Consider the following 19968-nt stretch of genomic DNA (forward strand, 5'->3'; position numbering starts at 1 on the left):
GAGAGAGAGAGAATGGACGATGGAGAGAGCAGAGCGAGTGTTGGGTGGCAACTGAGCGCACTGCGTCATGTGACTTGGGCCCCCGCATCCCCTCTCTCCCCTCGTGGCACCTCGTGGCACGTGCAATCTGCTCCCGTGACTGGTTTGTGTGGAATGTGGCCCGGGATCAGGACTAAACCAAGTCATCCAGGGATGCAGAACACGCTCGACTCAACTCTGATCTTCCAAATCCCACTTCCCCTCAGAAATTCAGAATATTTCCTCTCCCCCGGGAACTCGCCGGGACATTGTTCCCAAGGGCTGGGCCATAAGCCTCATCTTGATCCCTCAAACTCAAGCTCTGACCTCCTCTAACCTCCTCTCGTTGCTCCCCTAGCCCTGCATCACTCCCCCTGACCCTCTGGGCCTCTGACCGCCTCTGACCGCCTCTGACCGCTTCTAACAGCCTCTAACAGCCTCTGTCCATCCCTCCCCTAACCTAGCCCGTGCTCCAGCCGCCACCCCACGCCGCCGCCACAGCCACCAGCTGCGTCACGACCGGCGGCAGACAGGAACCAGGACGATACCATACGGAAGGTATGCTTCGCGTCCGCTTCGCAATCTTGGTTTCTCCAAACCAGTCGGTGCAGACCACCATCCCACTCGTCTCGAGATCCGTCGCGCTGCGCCACTGCAACGTGTGCGTCGCGCACGGCAGTTGTCCCAGCTCTGTCCCAGCCCCCCGTCCCATCCCCCCTGCCCGGCCTCGCCCCCGATGGCGCCGGCCGGTCGTCTACGCGCTGCGCGGTGCCCTCTCCGCGCTGCCGCGCAAGGCATCCTCGCGAGACCTTGCACTCCCGTAGTGTACGTCGAGGTGTTTTTTCCATCAGCGATTTCTTACTATCTCAGCATCGCCATATCCTCTCTCTCTCTTTTTCTTCCACACTCCTCTCTTCCTCTCGCCCTATCTGCCTTATAGCCTCGCCTTTACGCCGTACAATGGCCCACACCCACACCCACGCCCACGCCTCTGCGCATCCCGCTCCCTTCTATCTCCCTCGCATCATGGACTTGCACACGTCGGCCTACGACAGTCTAGCTCTGCCCGCCATCGGGCTGCGCTCGAGCTCCATCAACTCGTCTCACTCTTTCCACTCTCACCAAGCACACGGCCAGGCTTCGCCCCCATCGTCGCCTTACACGTGAGCCCTCTATTTAGCAGCCTAACACCAGGGGCAGCGACGAGCCCGACGACTACGAGGTCAAGAGCACGACTAGAATACACAAGATGCGCTCCAAGCGCGACTCAGCAAAGTACCAGCGGCAGGTGAGTCGTCTTCTCGGCTTCAACTCCCTCCCATCACCGCTTACGCCCAGCAAGACTACCTGCACGACCGCTCCCTCCTCGAAGTGATGGACAGCGAGCGCTGTGACCGCTGCCATCGCAACGGCTGGCGCTGCTTCATCGAAGCGGACGCGGACAGCCCGCGCCGTGTCTGCCGCCCCTGCGGCAAGAACAAGTGCTCGTTCGGCAACACGACCGTGCGCCCCGCGACCAAGTCGCCGCGCTGGGAGGGCACGCCGCGCGTCGAGCACGACAAGCCGAAGCGGTACGAGCCGTACACGGTCGCGCCGCGCGCCGAGCCCCTCCCGGGCGTCGCGGCGCTCACGGCGTGGCAGCCGCTCACGCCTCCGACGGAGCGCGAAGGCAGCCTCGAGCTGCTTGCCGAGGCGGCGCATCGCGCGCGCACCACCCCGCTGCCGGAGGAGCGGGGTCGCGAGCGGCCCCGTAAGCCGTCGTACGACGCGCTGCCATTCTCGCCGCACGACGTCGAGAATGACCACCGTTTCCTCGAGCTCGCCCGGCACTACGCGCACTACGTCCTCCCGGGAAACCGCTACAACGTCCTCGCGCACCTGTACAAAAGCAGCCAGCCACTGCCGGCGTACCACTAGCACCTCGCGAGCAGTCGCGTATTTTGGACCTGTGTGTATTTTTTTGGCCGGATGGACGTGTATCGTGGTTTCTAGATATATCATACCCATATTCCCTCTGTCCGTATATGAATTAATACAATGCGATGGCTGCTGATTTGGTGCGTGATCGCGGAATCGCGCACAAGATGATGTGAGAAGCACGCCGACTCGCCAGAAAGTCAGGCCGTGGGCGTGTATCTGTGTCTGCTATAGTGCAGCGTGTGGGATTCGCGTGGTGGTGGGTGTCTTGGTGGTGCGACAGGGGTACACGGCGGGAGCGAGGTTACGAGTCATTATCCGACGCCAACGTGCTGGCCCGCACACCGCCTCGGGCTCTGCAACCGCACCTCCGCCTCAGACCTTGGGCGCCCTCGATAGCGACCCGCCACTCCATGATACCACACTTATGGTTTTACCACACGGAGGCTCGAGCGCACTGATCGGAGGTTTGGGCGTGGCATTTCCAAGCTCTGCCGTTCATCCCCTTCAGACAATTGTGGCACTATCACACATACCTCGTGAGGCATAGAAGACCTCCTTCACATACTTGTACACGAGCGATCGGTAGTTCCGTACCGGGTACAAATGTCGTACGAGCGTCGAAGCCACAGGTTCGGCTTCTTACACGAGGCGGCCGCATTTTCATCTCTTCCCCCTCCCCTCCCCTACACCCTTCTCTCCCCTCCACTCCGCCACACCTCCACCCCGTTGACACACAAGGGCGCAGACGTCACTGCGCCGCCCACCACTCCACGAGCGTCTTGACGTCGTGCGGCTCCGTAGCCGTCTTCGAGTCGCGGCGCACTGCCGCCGCATACGATGACGCGCCGTGCGCTCTGAGCGCATCGAGGCATCTCCCAACTCCGTGGGTGTGGGGGTCGATCGCAAGGCTGGGGCACTTATGACACCCAACTCCGGCCTTCTGGCAGCTAGAGACTCCGGGAGGGCCGGGCAGCGGTGCTGCCTTGGTCACCGGCCTCCCGAGTGTCGGGGTGGCCGGAGCCACCGCATCCGCGCTTGCAGTCTTGCCTTTAGACTTGGGATTGTCCACCGTCAAATTCTTTGCCTTGGGGTTATCAGGCGCGACACTTTTCTTCTTGTCTCCAGCCTTCTGGCCCTCCGCCCGCTTCTCCTTGCTCTTGTGCGCCACAGCAACCCACACCCCATCCTCTAGCATTAGCACCCCCTGGCGGGGAACGCACCCGCAGCGCGCGCCTGCTCCTCGAGCGCGCGGCGCAGGCGGCCGTTTTCCGCCAGCAGCGCGTAGTTCTCCGCTACGAGGTCGCGCACGTCGTCGAGCGCCACGAGCTCCGCGTCCGCGAACGGCGTGCGCGGCGTCACTGCGTCAGCGGCGCCGCGCGGCACGTACCCGTCACCCAGTCGTCGTCCATGGTGAGAGGGTGGATGCAAGATGTGGAAGCCGACGTCACGAGGGCGTGACGTGCAGGTGGCGGTCTGCTGCGTTGTGTGCGGGATTTTCTTCATGGAATCTGCATGTTTCGGATACGTCTTCGTCTGGAAAGTCTTCGTTTGGTGCAAGCGAAGAGGGGGGACGAGGACGAAGACACAGACGAGGTTGACGCCCGCTTTGGTCGCCGGAACGCCCGCGCCGGGCTCAGTCTGCATCTTACTGTTATTTGTTCATGCTCTGCTTCGAGTTTCCGTCGTCCGTTGGGTGCGCTGATTCTCAACAATTTAGACCACCCTGGCCTCCGTACGGCCTCGGTTCGACTCCGAGAAAGTGCAGCCCAAAGACAGAAATGATGGTGCGGACGGGTCCATTCGGGAGATGATCCACCCCAAGTAGCCGTGTGCATACCAATAGATCACTTACGCGTCGTTGACACGCATGAAGCCTCGCGCGGTGAGTCTCAGGCCCGACACCTTGCTCGGCATGGTGCGTGTGACAATCGATGACCGACGGCGATGGTTTATACGTGACGGAAACCCTTCGTCATGCACCCGGCCATATATAGTATGCCTCTGACTCACGACGCTCACTGAGCAGTCTGCATGGCACTATTCTGAAATACGAGTACAATATACCAACACCCCTGGATACACGCACAGCTATGTCTACAGTCGGACTCTAGTTAGCAAACTGGTTGAAGTTCCACCCGGGAATCTCTCCGCCCATTAGGTTTACGACGCCGTTCGCGTTGCCGTTGTTGGCGTTAAGGCCCGCAAGCAGCTCCGATAGGGGGCTCTGCGGCCCCTCGGGAGCCTTGTTGCCGAACCCCGACATCGCAGCCTGCACCTGTGCGGCGGCAGTCGGGTCAAGGAACTCGAGGAGCGAGGGATCAAAGCTCTGGTCGTCTGATACCCCAAGTGTTTGCTGCATCTGTTGTGGCTGGAGATAGTCGGGAGTAAGGTGGTTTGTGCTCGCTGAGCCACTGCGAGATGAATTGGCCGTGGCGTCGACAGCGTCGATGCTATCTGGCGTCCGTCCCATTGAAGTGGGCTGCGATGGCGAAGTGGTGGCCGTTCCAACCGAGGGAGCAGATGATCGTGCTCCCATGTCCGTATCCGAATTCGAGCCCGGTGTCTTGACAGTATTGGGCATACATGCGTATGCCTCCTTTATATTCCCACACAGCTCCTTCATGGATGGCCGGTCTGGGCGCGGGTCCTGATTCAACTTCACGTGTTGAGCGATGAAGTGTTGAAGGTGGAGGCCCAATGCATGCTTCGCAGCGTAGCGAGTCAGTAGACTGTTGAGGCTGATGAGATCGGCGCGCCATCGCATCGCAAGGGCGTACTGCTTGGCTCGGAAAGCGAACTTGCTAACAATGCGCCCAACCGTGAACATCGAAAAGGCGAGTAACGGAGTGAAAACGATAGTGATATCGAGCTGCGAAGGGATAAGATGAAGAAGACCCATGATCCGCTCAAAGGCACCCTGCACCGCGGCAACGGCGCTCATGTTTGGTCCCTCGGCGCTGTCCCATCCCATGAAAGGCTCGTAGAGTAGCATGAGAGCCAGATTGGGGAAGACGTGAACGCTTAGGAGATCGGCGCTGAACTGGTTCATGTTTCCGGAGTCAACAAGGCGGTAGACGTTCTTGAAGTCGGGAGGAAGATGCGTCTGAAATGCGTCAATGTCCTCGACAAGCTTGACAAACGAAGGCATTTTCATGCCCTCATTCATGTCACCTGGTTGGACGACACGCTGTTGCCATTCGTAGACCCAGCGAGCGATACGGCCGAGCAGAAGGGACGACTTGATGACCAAAACAAACGGATCGGGGACTGGGTGGTGGATAAGGACGTCCGGGTCGTGGGCGGTTTGCGGGTTCTGTTTCATATATCCCGACTGGTCGAAGCGCTGGTGCCACTCGTCATAGCTCGTGGGTAGAGGAATGAAGATCTCGTCGAGTTGGAGGCTGGATGCCCAGCACGAATTGCTTGAGAAGCCTGCTTCCGAGAGATAGGCCATCCAGACTGTCGCTACGCGCTCCTCGCGATCGCGATCGTCCTCCGCTGCTTCCATGAGAGGCGGCTTGTCAGCTTTGCGTGTATTGCGGGTAGAGATCTCTAGAGCCTTGATCAGCCGGCCGGGAAGACCGCCAGCCATCCAGGCGCGCAGTGCCAGACCACCGTTGAGATATGTTTGACTCAGGATGACCTGGAGTAAGCTTGGAAAGTGAGAGCAACTTGACTCACGTGTGCTCGGACAATGTCGAACAAGGGCTGACCGTGAAGCATAACAGTGGTCAGAGTCTTGTGGCGGATGCACCGCTCAGCGGCCTCGCATTGTGCTGTCGCAAAGTCGCTTGACGCCTCCAAGTCAATTCCCGCCTCAATATGCTGGCGGCGACTGTTGTCGATGTCCTGTGGACTGAGTGAATTGATCCAGGCCGTGTGCGGGGCGGCAGCAGCACAAATCGCATGGAGTAGCTCGGCGGCCGGGAAGTCGGGGTGGTTTGGGGCAAGCCTGATACGGGCGAGGAGCGTAGCGCGATGGATCATGCGCGGGAGCTGCGGCTCACACTGGAAGAACGTCTCGATGCTGGGAGGGTGGTTAGCCGTCTATTGCACATTATGATCAGCGAGCGAGTTACGTACAGATGTTCAAGGATGGCTGGGTATGTTAGCAACCATATATATTGGAGGTCCCCGCCAATGCTCACCTGGTGACGGCAAATTCCGAGGCCAATTATTCGGCAGCATTAGAAGATTGGAGAAGTCGAACGACTGGAAGGCAGCTGCCTCGCTAGCCTCGATGCTGAGAAACGCCGGTGCTATGGACGATTGGGCGTCCATACCCACAAAGGATGCGGAGAAGGCGTGCGTTGCGCCCGCATTCCAGTTGAAATTGTTGAAACTCGAGCCCTTGGTGTCAATGGTCGGGATCGCGTCTGGTGAGGCCGACTTGGAACCGTTCGCGCTGCTTTGCTGGGTATCATGGGTGGTGAGCTCGGCGAGACGGGCCTCAAGCTCGGCTGAATAATGTCAGCTAGACGCCTCGGACCATCAACTCACCGATGCGAGCCCTGAGTGTGTCGCGCTCCTCTGCACCGCGGCGCTCTTTCTCACGCTGCAAGTCGCGCTCTCCCCCACCGAGAGCCTGCTTCTTGATCTTGGTGGTAGCCGCTGATGCCGAGCTTACTCGTTTTCGCTCCGGCTCGGGCTCTACGACGGCCTCGTCGTCGTCGGCGTAGGTGCATACGAGTATCGGCGGGCGACTCTTATTGCGTTGGGCGGAACGAAGTGCGTGAGCATGCGAGCGCATGCATGGGTTACATGTTGGGCGTACAGCGTCGCACTTGACCTTACGGCGCTTGCACTGAGGTCAGTTTCGAGTATTCGAGTATAGTGGATGTAAAGGCATCCCTTTCTCTTGCCCCCACTTCATCTGCACTCGTTGCGGTGTGGTGCAGCAGAGCAGAACGAGAAGCCACGCCGAGGCTGACTCACCTGCAGGCAAGCATGGTTACGCTTCAGAGGCGCCAACGTCTCATCCTCAAGAATGTCGTCGTACGGCGCGGTGTCCTGCATCGCTGCCTGGTACCTGGAAGTCTGGGAGGAAGGAGTTATTGGACAGAGAGTGGGGAGTCTGAACTGAAAGCGAGGTGACTCAACGCTGACGACGCGTGGTGCCGATGGTGGGGCAGATTAGGCAGAGCGTCCAGGGATGGAGGATTGGGTGGATCTGCGCAGGCAGTGGGAGCCGAAGGTGAGGGTGCGATGTGATCGAGTGCAATGACTCGGGGGATAGAGGGGATAGGAGGAGCTAGAAAGCTCGAGGTGAGCGTTGTTGTTGTTATTGATGTTGTTGATGGTGTTGTTATTTGAGTTTGGAGTGGGAGTGAGGTGATGTTTCAAAGCCGAGTTGAAGAAGTGGAGGGAGGGAAGATGGAGGAAGATGGAGGAGGACGGAGGGGGTGGCGGTGCGTGCAAGGTGAGGAGCGAGAAGCGAGGAGCGAGGTGGGAGGTGCGGAACGAGAGATGACTGCGGAGGGGGGGGGGGGAGAGCAGTCCCTTTTGTCGCGGGGGAGATGTGGAGTCTGGAGAGTGTGGAGTGACAGAGTAAGTGAGGCTAGCAAGAGGCTTGGAATTGTACAGCATGTACAATGCGCAAAATGAATGCGATAGGAGTTCTCTCTGTGGATCTGTGGAAAGACGGCGTGCAGTACGGTGAGTAGCGGGATGGGCCGGATACATCCTCACCTCACCACCCAAAGCATGCCCGTCGGCCATCGCTTTCAAGAGATCGGCCATCAATAATCTTCATTCAATCAATTCTCCTCATCCTCCTCATCCTCCTGGGCTCCTGGGCTCCTGGACTTCCTGCGGGGGGCGTTGAAATGCCGTATTCTTAAAAGTACCGCCGGAGCGCGGGGGCGAAGGCACCCTGCCACCCCGGTTTATCCCCGTTTTCATCTCACGTGGTATTGTTTCCGCTTCGGCCTCCGATGTCGCCTGGTATACCTGGTAATTATACATGTAGTAGAATGACGTCGCGCGCCCTCCGGCAGACCGGGTACGAGGCACCATGTGCGACAACATCTCACATACCGCGCGCACCGCGTAGACCGCCGACCTCTGTCAAGCGGTCAAGCTGCAAATAGATGCGCCTTCCTCTCTCACTCATCTCTGACACTTCACATCACTCACTCCTCCATCATGCACGCCTCCACTATCAACGCCAAGACGAGCAAGACAGAGGAGCGTGAGCGCCTCGTCGCCGAGATGGAGGCTGAGCTCGGCACGTCTGTTAACGATGACCTCGAGATCCTCGGCACCAGGTACGCCCTTCTTTACCAACGCCGCAACGCTGACCACAGTCCCCAGGACATCGTGACCAACCTCAAGTCTCGCAAGGAAGGATGGACCTGCGAGCGCGTCATGTCTGTCTACGTTCGTTTCCAGTCTTGCCGTTCTGACGCCAGATCCGTGCCGCTTGCGCTGCTCACCGCAAGACTAACTGCCTCACGGAGGGTGTGTGCTAGCTTGGTAGCGCTCACGCAGTACTCTTTCGCGAGGGTCTGACCGAGGCGCGCGCAAAGGACGCTGCGCTGGCGGGAGGAGAAAAGCCGGAGGGCGCATTTTGGGGTCTTCCTTCCTCCTTCAAGGGTGGGTACATGACTGGACTTGCTTACATAGACACGTTCAACGTTCTCGGCGTCGATACATCTCTCGGCTGCACGCCGTGAGTTAGCTTCTGTGGCATTCTTTCACCGGATTACTCACGCCCTCAGTCATTGCTTCCAGCGTACGACGGAGCCCGAGATGGAGGGCACGGTGAGGCTTCCCCGCGCCTCTTCCGAACCGGCGCCACTGTAGCCGGGTGACTAACCGCCAGCTCGTCAAGCTCTTCCGTGCGCAGGGTGGCATTCCCTTCTGCAAGACCAATATCCCTCAAACGCTGCTCGCCTTCGAGAGTGCGAACCCCATCTTTGGCGCCTCCTCGAATCCGTACAGCTCTGCGCGCACGTGCGGCGGATCGTCGGGCGGCGAGGCAGCCCTCGTGACGCTGCGTGGCACTCCGCTGGGCTGGGGCTCGGACAGTGCGTGGTTCTCTGACTTTGCTAACCCACAGTCGGGGGCTCGCTGCGTATTCCTGCTGCTTACTCAGGCTGTCTGGGTCTCAAGCCAGGATTGGGCCGCTGGCCGGGCGCTGGGCAGCGCCCTGTCGCTAAAGGGTTTGAGGGCGTCCGGCCCGTAGTTGGGCCGATGGCGCGCACAGTTGACGACCTCACCTTTGCGTCCAAGTCCATGATTGACGCATTTGTCGAAAACATCGCCAACCATGATTTTGTCCAGGTCGAGAATGTCGTTCCGCTTCCTTGGCGCGAGCCCAGTCTCCCAAAGCGCATGCGCATCGGATACTGGCTCGACGATGGGGTTGTCCGCTCGTCGCCCGCGGCCGTCCGCGCTGTTCGCGAGGTTGCAGCTGCTCTGGAGAAGGAGGGCCATGAGCTCGTGCTCTGGCAGCCACCTAACGTAGCTGAGGCGCTCAAGATCTTTGTCGCCCTTCTAAGCTTTGACGGATTCAAGCAGTTGCTTGCCAACATCGGTCGGGACCCCATGGAGCCAGCCATGTTCCTCGTGACACTTGGTCCTCGTCTGCCCGGTTTCGCTAGATGGCTAGTGAGCAACCTCGTGTCGTACCTCGCCAAGGATCCGGTATTTGCCAGCGTGTTTAGTGCGTTTTACGCGTTGCTCCCGCTGACTTTTAGCGGCGTCGAAGCGCAAGACCATCGAGGAGTATGTGCATTGGGTGCATCAGCGCGATGAGTACACCAAGGCCTTCCGCCGTGCCGCCTGGCAGGAGGAGAAATTTGACTTCCTCCTATGTCCTGTTCAAGCCGTTCCGGCGCTCGAGCACGGGCGCACCAAGGACCTGTCGCCGCTGGCCCTGTCTACGATTCTGTTCAACATCGTGGACAGTACCGCAGGCGTACTACCCGTGACCCGCGTCGATGCAGAGCGCGACGCCGCACCCGCCAACTACCTTGAAGGGAGCACCGGCTCATGGATCCTCGAGAAGAAGGTTTACGGGGGCGACAACCCGGCGTACGACTCTGTGAAGATGGCGGGCCTCCCGGTCGGCGTGCAGATCGTCGGCCGCCAGTTTGAGGAGGAGCGCGTCCTCGCCCTCATGAAGATTATTGAGGGGGCCGTGGCTTACGAGGCGTAATGGGTAGCAAGTAATAGAATAACGAGATATTCGGCATTCGGCCACTTTTTCGGCGGGAATTTTCTCGAGCGACAAAGAAGCGACTGGAAGCGCGCGGTGCAATGAGAGAAATGTGCAGATAATGGATACGCATGCATACATGTGTGTAGTGTATGCGACCAATGGCATTTTGTGTGGGCGATACATGCACATCGGTTGGAGATAATGGTGGCGTCGACGTTTGTGGTGCCACTAGGCCGACACGACGCGCCTTTCCTTCACCTCCTCAAGCCTGATTTGCTCCATATTGCCGGTCTTTTCCAGCTGCCCCCACCATCCTGTCCACTGCTAGTGGAGCTAGCATCCCTAGAAATTAGGGTTAATGCGCGTACTCCGTCGGACTGCTCCCCATGTGTAAGAATTCACTGCAGTGCACCTGAATCAGGCGCCATAACGACTCCAGTGCCTTCCACATTCCCACCACCCCTCTCCAACAATTACCCCAAAACTACGCTTAAATTCCTCTTTCCTTGGCTCGCACATCGTAACTCGTGGTTGCTTCGACGATGTCTTCGCGAGCAGGGAAATGGTGATTTACCCGCTATCATTTGGGTCGTTCAGCCCCATTCCTTCTCAGCGCGATTCTTTCTCAGCCCCGAATTTCCTCCTCTCCGCCTCGTTCTCGGCCTTGCGCCAAGGGCAGTGTGCGAGTATTTCGCCTTGTCCGGGAATCCGGGGGCCAATGCATTGGCGCGTTTTTGGAGGGTGGCGGGCAGAGGACACATGTGGCAGTGTTTCCATTCTCAAAACGTTCAGTTCTGCAAACGTTCTCAGCATCGCCTCGTTCCGAGTGCCACGCCACACTCGCCACGCCACTGGTCTTGATTTATCCGGCGTTAATGGCTCACAATGGACACGGCTGCGCTCCAAGTCGAGTCGTACCACTCCTTACTTTGCGGCCGTACATACCGAGAGGCGATAGTGCAGGGTGGGCGGGCACATGCTCCAAGTGACGCGTGTGGCGGTGTGGCCCGGATCCGTCAATGTGTCACAATGTTTCTCTCGCGCGCCGGCTCGCCGCCCGCCCGGAGGCCGTGGTGTTTCAAAGCGCACTTGTGTCTCGCGGTGACAAACCTCCGACCTCTGGACACCTCTGCGCCGCTGTGGCGCTCTCCGATCGCCTCTCGGCCCTCCATTCCACTTCAGCTGTCCACGCGCTGCCCGATGTGAGACAAGCAATGCCGTCGTTTCCCCGATTTTACGACATTTTTGAATTACGATCATTCCGCTCAGTCGTCGTGAGGCTGCGCTGCCTGGATCTCGAGACCGACCACACCGTCCACGTTGATCTATCGGCATTACGTTCGCCCAACCATCGGGGATTACGTGAACGGAATTCGGAAAGAGAATGTTATCGTGCAACCTGTTGAATCTCAGGCTCTCAACGCCACAGGCGTCGCTCTCACGCCTCGCGAGAGATATCACCGGTAGTGCCAACCACTTAGAAGTATGCATTATATCGCCCTACGCATTTACTTGGCGAGATTAGGGAAGGATACGTGGGCAAGAGCGGCGAAGCGGCGAAGCGGCCAAGTGGCATCTCAGCGTCCAGAGACCAGAGGCACCGCTGATCAACACATGAGGGATCGGCGGGGCATGTCGGCATGTGGGCGTGCGGGGCGTGCGGGGCGTGCGGGGCACGGGGCACGGGGCACACGCCCACGTGTTGATGTCATGGCACGGCGTGGCGGTGCGTGGAAGCGAGTATGTGCGCGGTATCTTGCTCTCTATCCAGCCCCCCCAGCGGGCACATCAAAGCGGTGGGGGCGAGCACATGCTGCGCGCGGCGGTGCGGCGGACGTCGACTGTCACAGCTCGCCTGGCGCGGCCTCGCTCGCGTAGCACCGTTCGGCCCATTTTCGGCGTCGGCCCGGCGGCCCGTTGGTGCAGGAGAGCGGCCCATTCTCGTCCTGTCTCGTCCTCCACCGCGCACGCCATCTCGGAGGTCGGAGGTCGGAGGTGAGAGAATCCCGTACACATGTGCTGAGCAATCCAGGTGGGAGGGGGCGGCATGATAATCTGCTCAACTACGGCTGATAGCGGCATCGTATTGTCCTGTTCATCCGACGCACCCAGCCAGCCGACGATGTGACGACGCGCGTCGGGTGGTATATGCGGCATGGAGATGGCGCGGTCTGGGCAGGCTGGGCAGGAGGCAAGTCGGCACATTCCACGGGCTATCTCGACGAGGCCAGAAGCCAGAAAGTTGAGTCACCCAGATCGCCGTTCATGCCGTGCGGGCTGTCCCTGTCGACGTGGAGATGATGTGGAGGCGTGGAGGACAATATCATGAGCAGAGGCGAACAGCGTTCCGGCGGACATTACAACAGCGGTGAGCCTGGAAACGACGACGTGTGGAACGTGCATTCCGTTGCTGACTGATGCCCCTGGCCGCCTCGCAACTAGCAACTAGGGCCAGATGTACCTGTCGAGCATGTGGGCCAGATCTACCTCCACCGCGCATCAGCACGCTCTCGACGCTCACGACACCCCTCGGCAAAAGGGGCCGCCGCACGGGCGCCGCCTCCGCCCGCCCGGCCAGAGCCTGCCGCCCCTCGTGCCCCCTCCGTCCCCCGTCCTGCGCCGCGCGCTACGCCGCATACAAGTGTACGCGGCACCGAAAGTATCGGTGCGAACATGGAATGGAGAAGCATGGCTAGGCCTGTCGGAAGGGGCGCTACCCTGCAAGCTGTCCGCGCCATTGTCGTCATGATCCACGGGGCGCAAGGAGGGGCGCAAGGAGAGGGGCGCATGGCGCACGGATGCACAAAATACACGCTGCGCGCCAATTGCCCATTCCGCCATGCAGATCAGATCGCCGGAAGACGGCGATCCTCGCTCCATGTGCTGCGTGTGGGCCCGAGCGTCGCTCGATCCGAAGTTCCAAGACCCCGAGGCCGACGGTGAGGCGAGTATCGGCCTGCAACCGTCGGTCAGCGGAGAGATTAGGAGTGGCGAGGAGGAGGGAGGGGCACGTGAGATGCGAGCTACGATGGGATTGGATTCGGTGCGGTGCGGTATGCATGACGGAGGAGAGGGCAAAGTGCATGTGTTCCTGTTCCAAGGGGGAACAGAGAGTCACCGGGAAGGGAGTATGATAAAACGGATCCGAAATTAGGGCCAGGGCGGGATGGGTGCAAGGGAAGAGGATTAGCAAGGTTTGGTCAGGGGCGCCGTGGAAGAACGGAAGAGTTCGAGTCGATGCGGCAGTTGGCATTGGCAGGCATCTTGGTGCATACTGAGATGTGTCAGCATGCAATCCAGCTCGAGCTAGAGTTTGTGGAGCTTGTCAGACATGGCACTTGGTCTGTGTGAGAGTCACCCTGAGGGGGTGAGGTGTATTCTCTGCCGTCCTCCATACCGTCGTAAGCCCTTTCCTGATGGGCATAATTCAGCCTCGGGTTGATTGGGTCTCGGGGTCTCAACACTACTACTGTACTGTACTGTTCCAGTCGTGGGATACGACGAAATGACTACTGGGGGAGGGGATCAGAGCACAGGTTGTGAGAGAAAATGACGCGCATGACGAGAAGCTGTGGATGTCGCACATGGGCCATGGGTCGACAAGGCTCGCTCTTCTGCACATCAACGCCGGTGTGTCAGCCAAACGCCAATTTGGCTGAGTGCCAAGCATCGGCGGCTTCCACCTGTGATGCATACCCGATCCTTGGTGATTGTGCGATTCGGGTGATCCTGTGACCTCGCACACAACGCAACCACTCAGATCCCCATCGTTGCCCGATACACGCGACAGCGCTGCCTCTCTCGCTGCCCGCCTGGCCGCCTGCCCGCAGCACTTGCCGAATGTTACGAAGACTAGCAAGCTCGCTAGGTAGCTTAGAGGGCAGGAGGCCACGACTAGTCGTCAATTCCTCTGATGTAGTGCATGCCGCGGTCTGCTCCGTCATCTGTGAGGATTGCCTCGGCGACTCGGCCATGGCTTCAGACAGACCAAGCCTTTGACCCTACCCTAATGTTTGGTGTCGAGCCCTCGAGCCGCGAGCCGCGAGCCGCGAGCCGGCGACGAGCAAGCCGACGAGCGCCGGCGTGCCCCTAGGTTTGAATGATGTGGATGAGAGGAGAGGAGAGGAGGGAGAGCAGTGCATGCAGGGAACGAGAGTGTAGGGAAGAACCGGGAATGGGAAAGGGGCCCAAATGATGAGACGGAGAGGAGTGGGTTACCAACGTGGTGCGTACACAGCTGTTGCGCCTCGTCGAGATTCCGCACTCTTGCTCCGCTGTGCCGCACTGCGTCCAAGAGCCAAGGCCAAGGGAGCGTAGAAGCATGCATGCATTAGGGGTACAGGGTGAAGTGGCGTAGCGTATCGGCGTGCAGTGGTGGCGCGTATCATGCACTACTCCTCTTCATCAAGCTCCCTGGTTACAAAAAGATGCCGACCCCCATGGCGCTAACGTAGCTACCCGTCTCTCCACGATCTCCACTCGATCCTGGCAATCAGTCCAGTCCACTCACCTTTCACCCAGCCCTTGCACCTTCCCTCTCCCACCCCACCCCACCCACATACCACGCATTGTGCTATCTATACTACGACTACTAATAGAATACTGGGTCCAGTCAACCTTCTCTCCCTCGCCACCTCTCCATCTCTCTCTTCTCATCTCTTCTCATCTCTTCTCAATCTACTCTCATCTCTACTCTCATCTACTCTTCCACCATCTCCCCTCAACTCACACATCATGCCGCCAAGTCCAAAACACGGACAGGCCTCAAATCCCCCGGAGAAGAAGAAGCGTCGTGAGTGATATCACCCTTGCCTTGCCGGCATCGTTACCTCCACCCCTTCCTTTCTTCAAGGCGGTGCTGACCTCCACAGGCCAGAATGTTGCCTGCGACTCTTGCCGTCTTCGTCGTGTCAAGTAAGCTGCACCCATACTGTTGATCTCACCCCCCTCCTCAGATGCGACATGCTTGCCCTCCTCACACCCGCCGACTCGACACGCGTCATGCCACCCCTCCCCGTACTTGTCCGCCAGAACCCCGACGTGTCGTGCTCAAACTGCATCTCCAAGGGCATTCGATGCACTACCAACCAGATTGTCAACCCTTCAAAACCCAACAAGGGCGGTAAGCGCATCGAAGAGGCCAAGAAGATGTATGGCAGTGAGGGCTTGTTGTCGCCCTCGGCTGGAAACACGGCCGCTCCTCCAACGCCGCTACTCTCCTACGAAGCTCCACTGCCAACGCGCCACGACTCGGGAACAACCACCCGCACATCGGCATCAAGCGCGTCCTCTTCGTCGTATGACCTCTCCGACACTGTACCAAGCAGCGTTGACCTCACAAACGGCGTGGGCGCCGACTTCCTCTTCGGCAACCAGTACCCATACTCAGGCACTACGGACCTACTCAACCAGGGTGCCTCTGGAATGGGAGGCCCCAGTGAGCACGCCCCGAGGTGGACCACCGAGTGGTCTAGCAACGCCGTCAGCACAGCCTACGGCACACCTTTTGCAGGCGGGGTTTATGACATGAGTCAACAAGCTGCCAACGAGCAGCCGATTCCGCCTCTGTGGAACACCGATTTCCTCTTCCCCCAAGGTGCCAACGCCGCCTACAACGCAGCTCAGCCGTCATCGTACAATCCTCCACCTTCTCTGTACGTTTCGTCTGCGGAGGCTATGCCCAACCTCATCCCTTCGTCTTTGAGTGCGCTCGACGACATGAATGGTGCCTCTAGCGACCCTTCCGCATTTTCGTCGGTGGGATCCGACGGAACTCTGCACACACCCAGTGACCACCCTTTTCGATCGTCGTCCTCAGGTGATAGCTCCCCTGTCCCTCCACCTCCACCCCAACCTCGCTCGGCCCTGGACGTCCCAGCTGTGATGTCGGCGGTTTATCCGATGTTATCGCCGTCGGCCTCTCCCTCGGCTTCGGGTTCGGCCACGGCCACGGCCACGGCCGCGGCCACGGCCACAGTTAGCCCACCGCAGATCGTTGGCAGGAAGCGCCAGCATGCCGATGACGACGTTATGGAGATCGTTCGCAAGGACGGGAAGGGCGACGAGAAAGATCCGTGGTCGCTCTGGGCCAATTCCAAGGCCAAGGAGGACAAGATTATTCGGTGGAGCCGCAGCAACCACGTCGGCGACGAGCTTGCAAGTCGCGCGCTTGGCTCCGAACTCAGCCGACACCTTGTCCAGGTTTACTTCTCCTCGGTCCACTTGACACTCCCTGCAATCAGCCCAGAGGCATTCTACATGTCGTGGCAACAAGCTGGTGAGCGTTCAGACCGCATGACCCCCGCACAGGAGGTCCTGTGCGCGGTGATTGAGGCATGGGCTGCCCGATTCTCAGACCACCCGGTCGTGAGTTGCGCCCTACTGATTGAACGCCTGTTGCTGACGGTTAAGGTTCTGGGGATCGGTCCGAATAAACAGCACAACCCCAAATGTCAGTAGGAACTGCCTAGTGGCTCCGTGCGCCAGGATGCATCGCTGACAGGCAGTAATTTTAGCGCCTAAATCCGTGAGCATGGCCTCGATTGCCATCAACTAACAAGCAGGGCGAAATTGACTCTCTAATTGATCAAGCAGAATATGGGCAGAAGCGTCTTCGCGTGTGTTTTGCACTCGTGGAGCGCGCACGCAAGCTCATTGATGAGCATGGAATTCTTCGTAAACCTAGTTTGACGGGCGTGCAGGCTCTCGCACTGTTCACACAACTTCAGCACATGACCGACCATAACCCCGACGCCCCAGAGCATCTCATGGAAAGTGAGTTGGTGGCAGCGAGCGAATGTAATGTGGTCTGACCCCAGGTGAGATGCTTCATACCATGTTAGTGCAGCAACTTCGAAAACTGGATGGCTGTTGGGTCGCGGAAGGTAGCGTTCCCATCTCCAAAGACGATGGCCCCACAACTGCCCACGAGCAGCGGATCAAGCAACGCCGACTGTGGTGGACCGTGTTCATTGCCGACTCGTTCTGGGCGGCAGGGACGTGCTCCAAACCTGTCATGTATGATCTCTTCACGCGACGGTGCTGACGACCAGTCCCGAGGAGGACATCAAGGCCTCACGAGAATGGCTCGAGGCCATCAACCCCGGTAATATGCCATCCAGCTTCGAGTCGATGGCCTTTTTCATGAGCTGCTTTCATCACATTGCCACTCTCACGCGCGCGGTCGCCAACCAGCTCGCCCTCCCCTGTAAACGTCCCGGCCGCGTCGATGTCGCCGAGTTCTGCAAGAACACGCGTGTCATCTGGAAAGGCGTGCGCGACCTGTATCAGGAAATGAACGGCAAGGTCGAGGAAGTTCTCTCTCTCGCCAAGGAGGAGATCTTGGGCTTCTCGCCGGTCCATGTAAGTTTAAGTTGACAGACTGAATGTCCACTGACAGCATAGCAATTCTGCAGTCTTCGCCTGGCAACGACCTACATTCTTCTGATCATGCAGCAGATTATCCAGCAGTTGCTCGACTTCCGCAAGCGTCTTCACGAGGCGTACATCTTCGACGACAACGTTCCGCTCCAAGCGCAGCCCGAAGCCGCCCGCGTCTCGGCGCTAAAGGAGCTGCACGCCCAAAGCATTGATATTCTCCTTGCCAACGTTCGCGCTCAAACCCCTTTGTTCGAGACGCTTCATCCTACTGGCTTCATGCAAGGTGCCTCGATGATTGCGCGCGTGTCCCTCGCTGCTGCGCAGTTCCTCTCCGAGGTGCCCACAAACGAACAGGGTTATCCGAACCACACCCGTGGCGGTGTCGACTGGACATGGGAGAACAAGCAGGCCGAGGTGGACAGCTGTGTCAAGGCGTTGCGCCAGCTGGTGAGCAGTCCACCGAGTGGGTTAGCTGACAGCTAGGGCTGGGCGTGGGCCGATGTTTCACCTGTTCTCAGCAAGATCAAAATGAATATGGCTCGGATGACACCATCAGACGAGTCTTTGCTGTCATACGCCTTTGAGGCGCAGAACATCTCGGAGAGTGCCGCCCAGCAGGCCGCCAGGCGTAAATCTGACGGGCGTCGCGATTCACAAGCCCTGGACGCCGTACTTGAATTCTGGCCACCAGCGTGAGTTCTGCGACGTCATGGATGGCTTCCAGCTAACCAGCAGCTCCGTTCCGAAGAAGCTTCGCCACATGGATGCTGAGCAGTACGCCGTCAGGCGGCTGCGCGCGCTCGACTACGGCCGCGGTAACTTTGAATATCAGCCCATTCCCCTCCATGGTGTTTCCCTAGAGGCACCAGTGAGCTCCAGCTCGCTTAACGGTGCGACCAACGAAACCCCCGTATCCTTGGCGTCTGCCATGATGAACGCAACACCTCGCCACTCGTGTCCGTTCTCTCACAACCCCCTTCACCCCGTTAGCGAGGATTATACCTTCGGTTCATCAGGAGGCATCGGATCCTCGACAGCTGCGGGATGGGCTGCACATGGTGCTGGCATTCCTACTCCTGGACCTGAGCCTGAGCAGGAGGTTGTGCTACCGGGAAGCGACCTCGCAGATTTTGCCGACTTCACGGACGCCAGGCTCCAAGCAGATCTTGAAAGCTTCTTGGAGACGTTCGTCGGGGGGATGCAAGACATGGGTGAGCCCCCCCAATGAGAAGATGGTGAGCGAGAAGGGGATGGGCGGCTATGGCGTGAAAGAGAAGGAGGAAGGGCGAAGGAGTCTTGTTCTGGTCATTATTGTGTGAAACCGTGCTGTGTCATGTATTCTAGCAACATAGATGTGTGTAACATGTACAAGAGTTATAGAGTGACATGGACTCCCTGCTCTGCGCTACTGTGAGGTACAGTACCACATTGTCTGTGACTTGGCTGCCACTCGTTCGCCATTTGCCTGCCACTCGTTGAAGTGCCACAGTCCCCAGCTCAACTCAGTGATCGACACAGTTGATCACGACGTTACCCGTCAAGTGCAGCATCAATTGAACGCCGCCCTGCACTTGAAAGCGCTACTGTATTAGATCAGGGAGGCGTCCTGTGTCGACTCGACCCCGATCAATTGACTCAATATATGTGAACGAACTCAACGGGCCGCCACTTGACTCGGACCGCTTTGAAGGCCGGAATGCTCGGCATATCCGGTTCAATTGAAACACCGACCTTTCCCCGAGCAATCCAAGGGAAGGGGCAATTACGACTCCACGGGCATGCATGATGCCCGCCCCTTCCCTAGGATTCCCGCGGCTCCCCCGGTGCCCGCCGCGTATGCATAAAGTGTCCCTGAAATCAGCTTCCGTGAGACATTAGGGGCATGCGGTGCGCACTGCCCCAAGGCCCAGTGTTCAGTGTCCACAGGGGCGAAGGTGTTGGGCTTTGGCGCTAGGGACTGTAGGCTTGGAGACGGAGACGCAGACGAGCATCATACGGAGGTCACGGAGCGAAGCGAGGCGACTACTGCCAGGCGAGGATGAGGTGGGTGTGCGGGGAATAGAGGGGTCGCGTCGCGTCGCGAATTTTACGAAGCTTGCGCTCAAGCTTGCTATGCTGGCGCAAGAGGCTGGACGTGAGTGATGTCATTCGCCGTCGGGCACGACTGGAAGAGCCGGAGGCTGAGTCTAGTCAATGCGATGGCGGTGCTGCCAGTCAAGATGTGCAGGAGCCGTCGATCTCCTCGGGTGCCGCGGAACAGTGCCTGCCCCACCGTCTTTTGTGGAACAGCTCCACCAAGTGCATGGAGTAGACGAAGAATGGAGGGGTCAGTCACGAGACATTGAGCTCGGTAGAGTCGAAGGCCTAGAAGTTTACAAGTATGCGGCCGGACTCGGCGGCGTGAACCTTCGGATCGGCCCAAGCGTCCGTCCCAAACATACACGAACAGTCAAGGCGGTACATTTACAACAGGCAGTGCTGCTCGC

The 19968-nt window shown here is 58.9% G+C and overlaps 7 protein-coding genes across 7 annotated transcripts; 3 read left to right on the forward strand and 4 right to left on the reverse strand.

The window, feature by feature from the left end:
- Positions 1 to 1044: 1044 nt before the first annotated feature.
- On the forward strand, positions 1045 to 1935 carry COLE_05803 (uncharacterized protein; the record flags this gene model as incomplete). Its single annotated transcript, XM_018426886.2, has 3 exons — positions 1045 to 1181; positions 1213 to 1306; positions 1357 to 1935. 3 exons carry the CDS (start codon positions 1045 to 1047, stop codon positions 1933 to 1935), a joined length of 810 nt encoding a protein of 269 aa, XP_018276856.1.
- Positions 1936 to 2686: 751 nt separating this feature from the next.
- COLE_05804 (uncharacterized protein) lies at positions 2687 to 3441 on the reverse strand (the record flags this gene model as incomplete). The annotated part of the gene is made up of 2 exons (XM_065626441.1): positions 2687 to 3126; positions 3159 to 3441. The coding sequence occupies 2 exons, from the start codon at positions 3439 to 3441 to the stop codon at positions 2687 to 2689; spliced, it is 723 nt and encodes a 240-aa protein (XP_065482252.1).
- A 604-nt stretch (positions 3442 to 4045) lies between these two features.
- On the reverse strand, positions 4046 to 6954 carry COLE_05805 (uncharacterized protein; the record flags this gene model as incomplete). The annotated part of the gene is made up of 6 exons (XM_018423947.2): positions 4046 to 5581; positions 5620 to 5965; positions 6022 to 6037; positions 6087 to 6398; positions 6439 to 6742; positions 6874 to 6954. 6 exons carry the CDS (start codon positions 6952 to 6954, stop codon positions 4046 to 4048), a joined length of 2595 nt encoding a protein of 864 aa, XP_018276854.1.
- A 1128-nt stretch (positions 6955 to 8082) lies between these two features.
- On the forward strand, positions 8083 to 10099 carry COLE_05806 (uncharacterized protein; the record flags this gene model as incomplete). The annotated part of the gene is made up of 8 exons (XM_018420944.2): positions 8083 to 8204; positions 8244 to 8316; positions 8349 to 8397; positions 8428 to 8608; positions 8658 to 8700; positions 8762 to 8966; positions 8999 to 9604; positions 9639 to 10099. 8 exons carry the CDS (start codon positions 8083 to 8085, stop codon positions 10097 to 10099), a joined length of 1740 nt encoding a protein of 579 aa, XP_018276853.1.
- A 2520-nt stretch (positions 10100 to 12619) lies between these two features.
- COLE_05807 (uncharacterized protein) lies at positions 12620 to 12982 on the reverse strand (the record flags this gene model as incomplete). The annotated part of the gene is made up of 1 exon (XM_018419627.2): positions 12620 to 12982. One exon carries the CDS (start codon positions 12980 to 12982, stop codon positions 12620 to 12622), a length of 363 nt encoding a protein of 120 aa, XP_018276852.1.
- Positions 12983 to 14866: 1884 nt separating this feature from the next.
- On the reverse strand, positions 14867 to 15031 carry COLE_05808 (uncharacterized protein; the record flags this gene model as incomplete). Its single annotated transcript, XM_018423946.2, has 1 exon — positions 14867 to 15031. One exon carries the CDS (start codon positions 15029 to 15031, stop codon positions 14867 to 14869), a length of 165 nt encoding a protein of 54 aa, XP_018276851.2.
- A 1329-nt stretch (positions 15032 to 16360) lies between these two features.
- Positions 16361 to 18710, forward strand: COLE_05809 (uncharacterized protein; the record flags this gene model as incomplete). Its single annotated transcript, XM_018423945.2, has 9 exons — positions 16361 to 16468; positions 16514 to 16553; positions 16609 to 16628; positions 16666 to 16876; positions 16921 to 17119; positions 17155 to 17464; positions 17507 to 17929; positions 17966 to 18174; positions 18218 to 18710. The coding sequence occupies 9 exons, from the start codon at positions 16361 to 16363 to the stop codon at positions 18708 to 18710; spliced, it is 2013 nt and encodes a 670-aa protein (XP_018276850.1).
- Positions 18711 to 19968: the final 1258 nt, after the last annotated feature.

The sequence above is a fragment of the Cutaneotrichosporon oleaginosum genome (genome assembly GCF_008065305.1).
Source record: "Cutaneotrichosporon oleaginosum strain ATCC 20508 chromosome Unknown ATCC20508_contig05, whole genome shotgun sequence".
NCBI lineage: Eukaryota > Fungi > Basidiomycota > Tremellomycetes > Trichosporonales > Trichosporonaceae > Cutaneotrichosporon > Cutaneotrichosporon oleaginosum.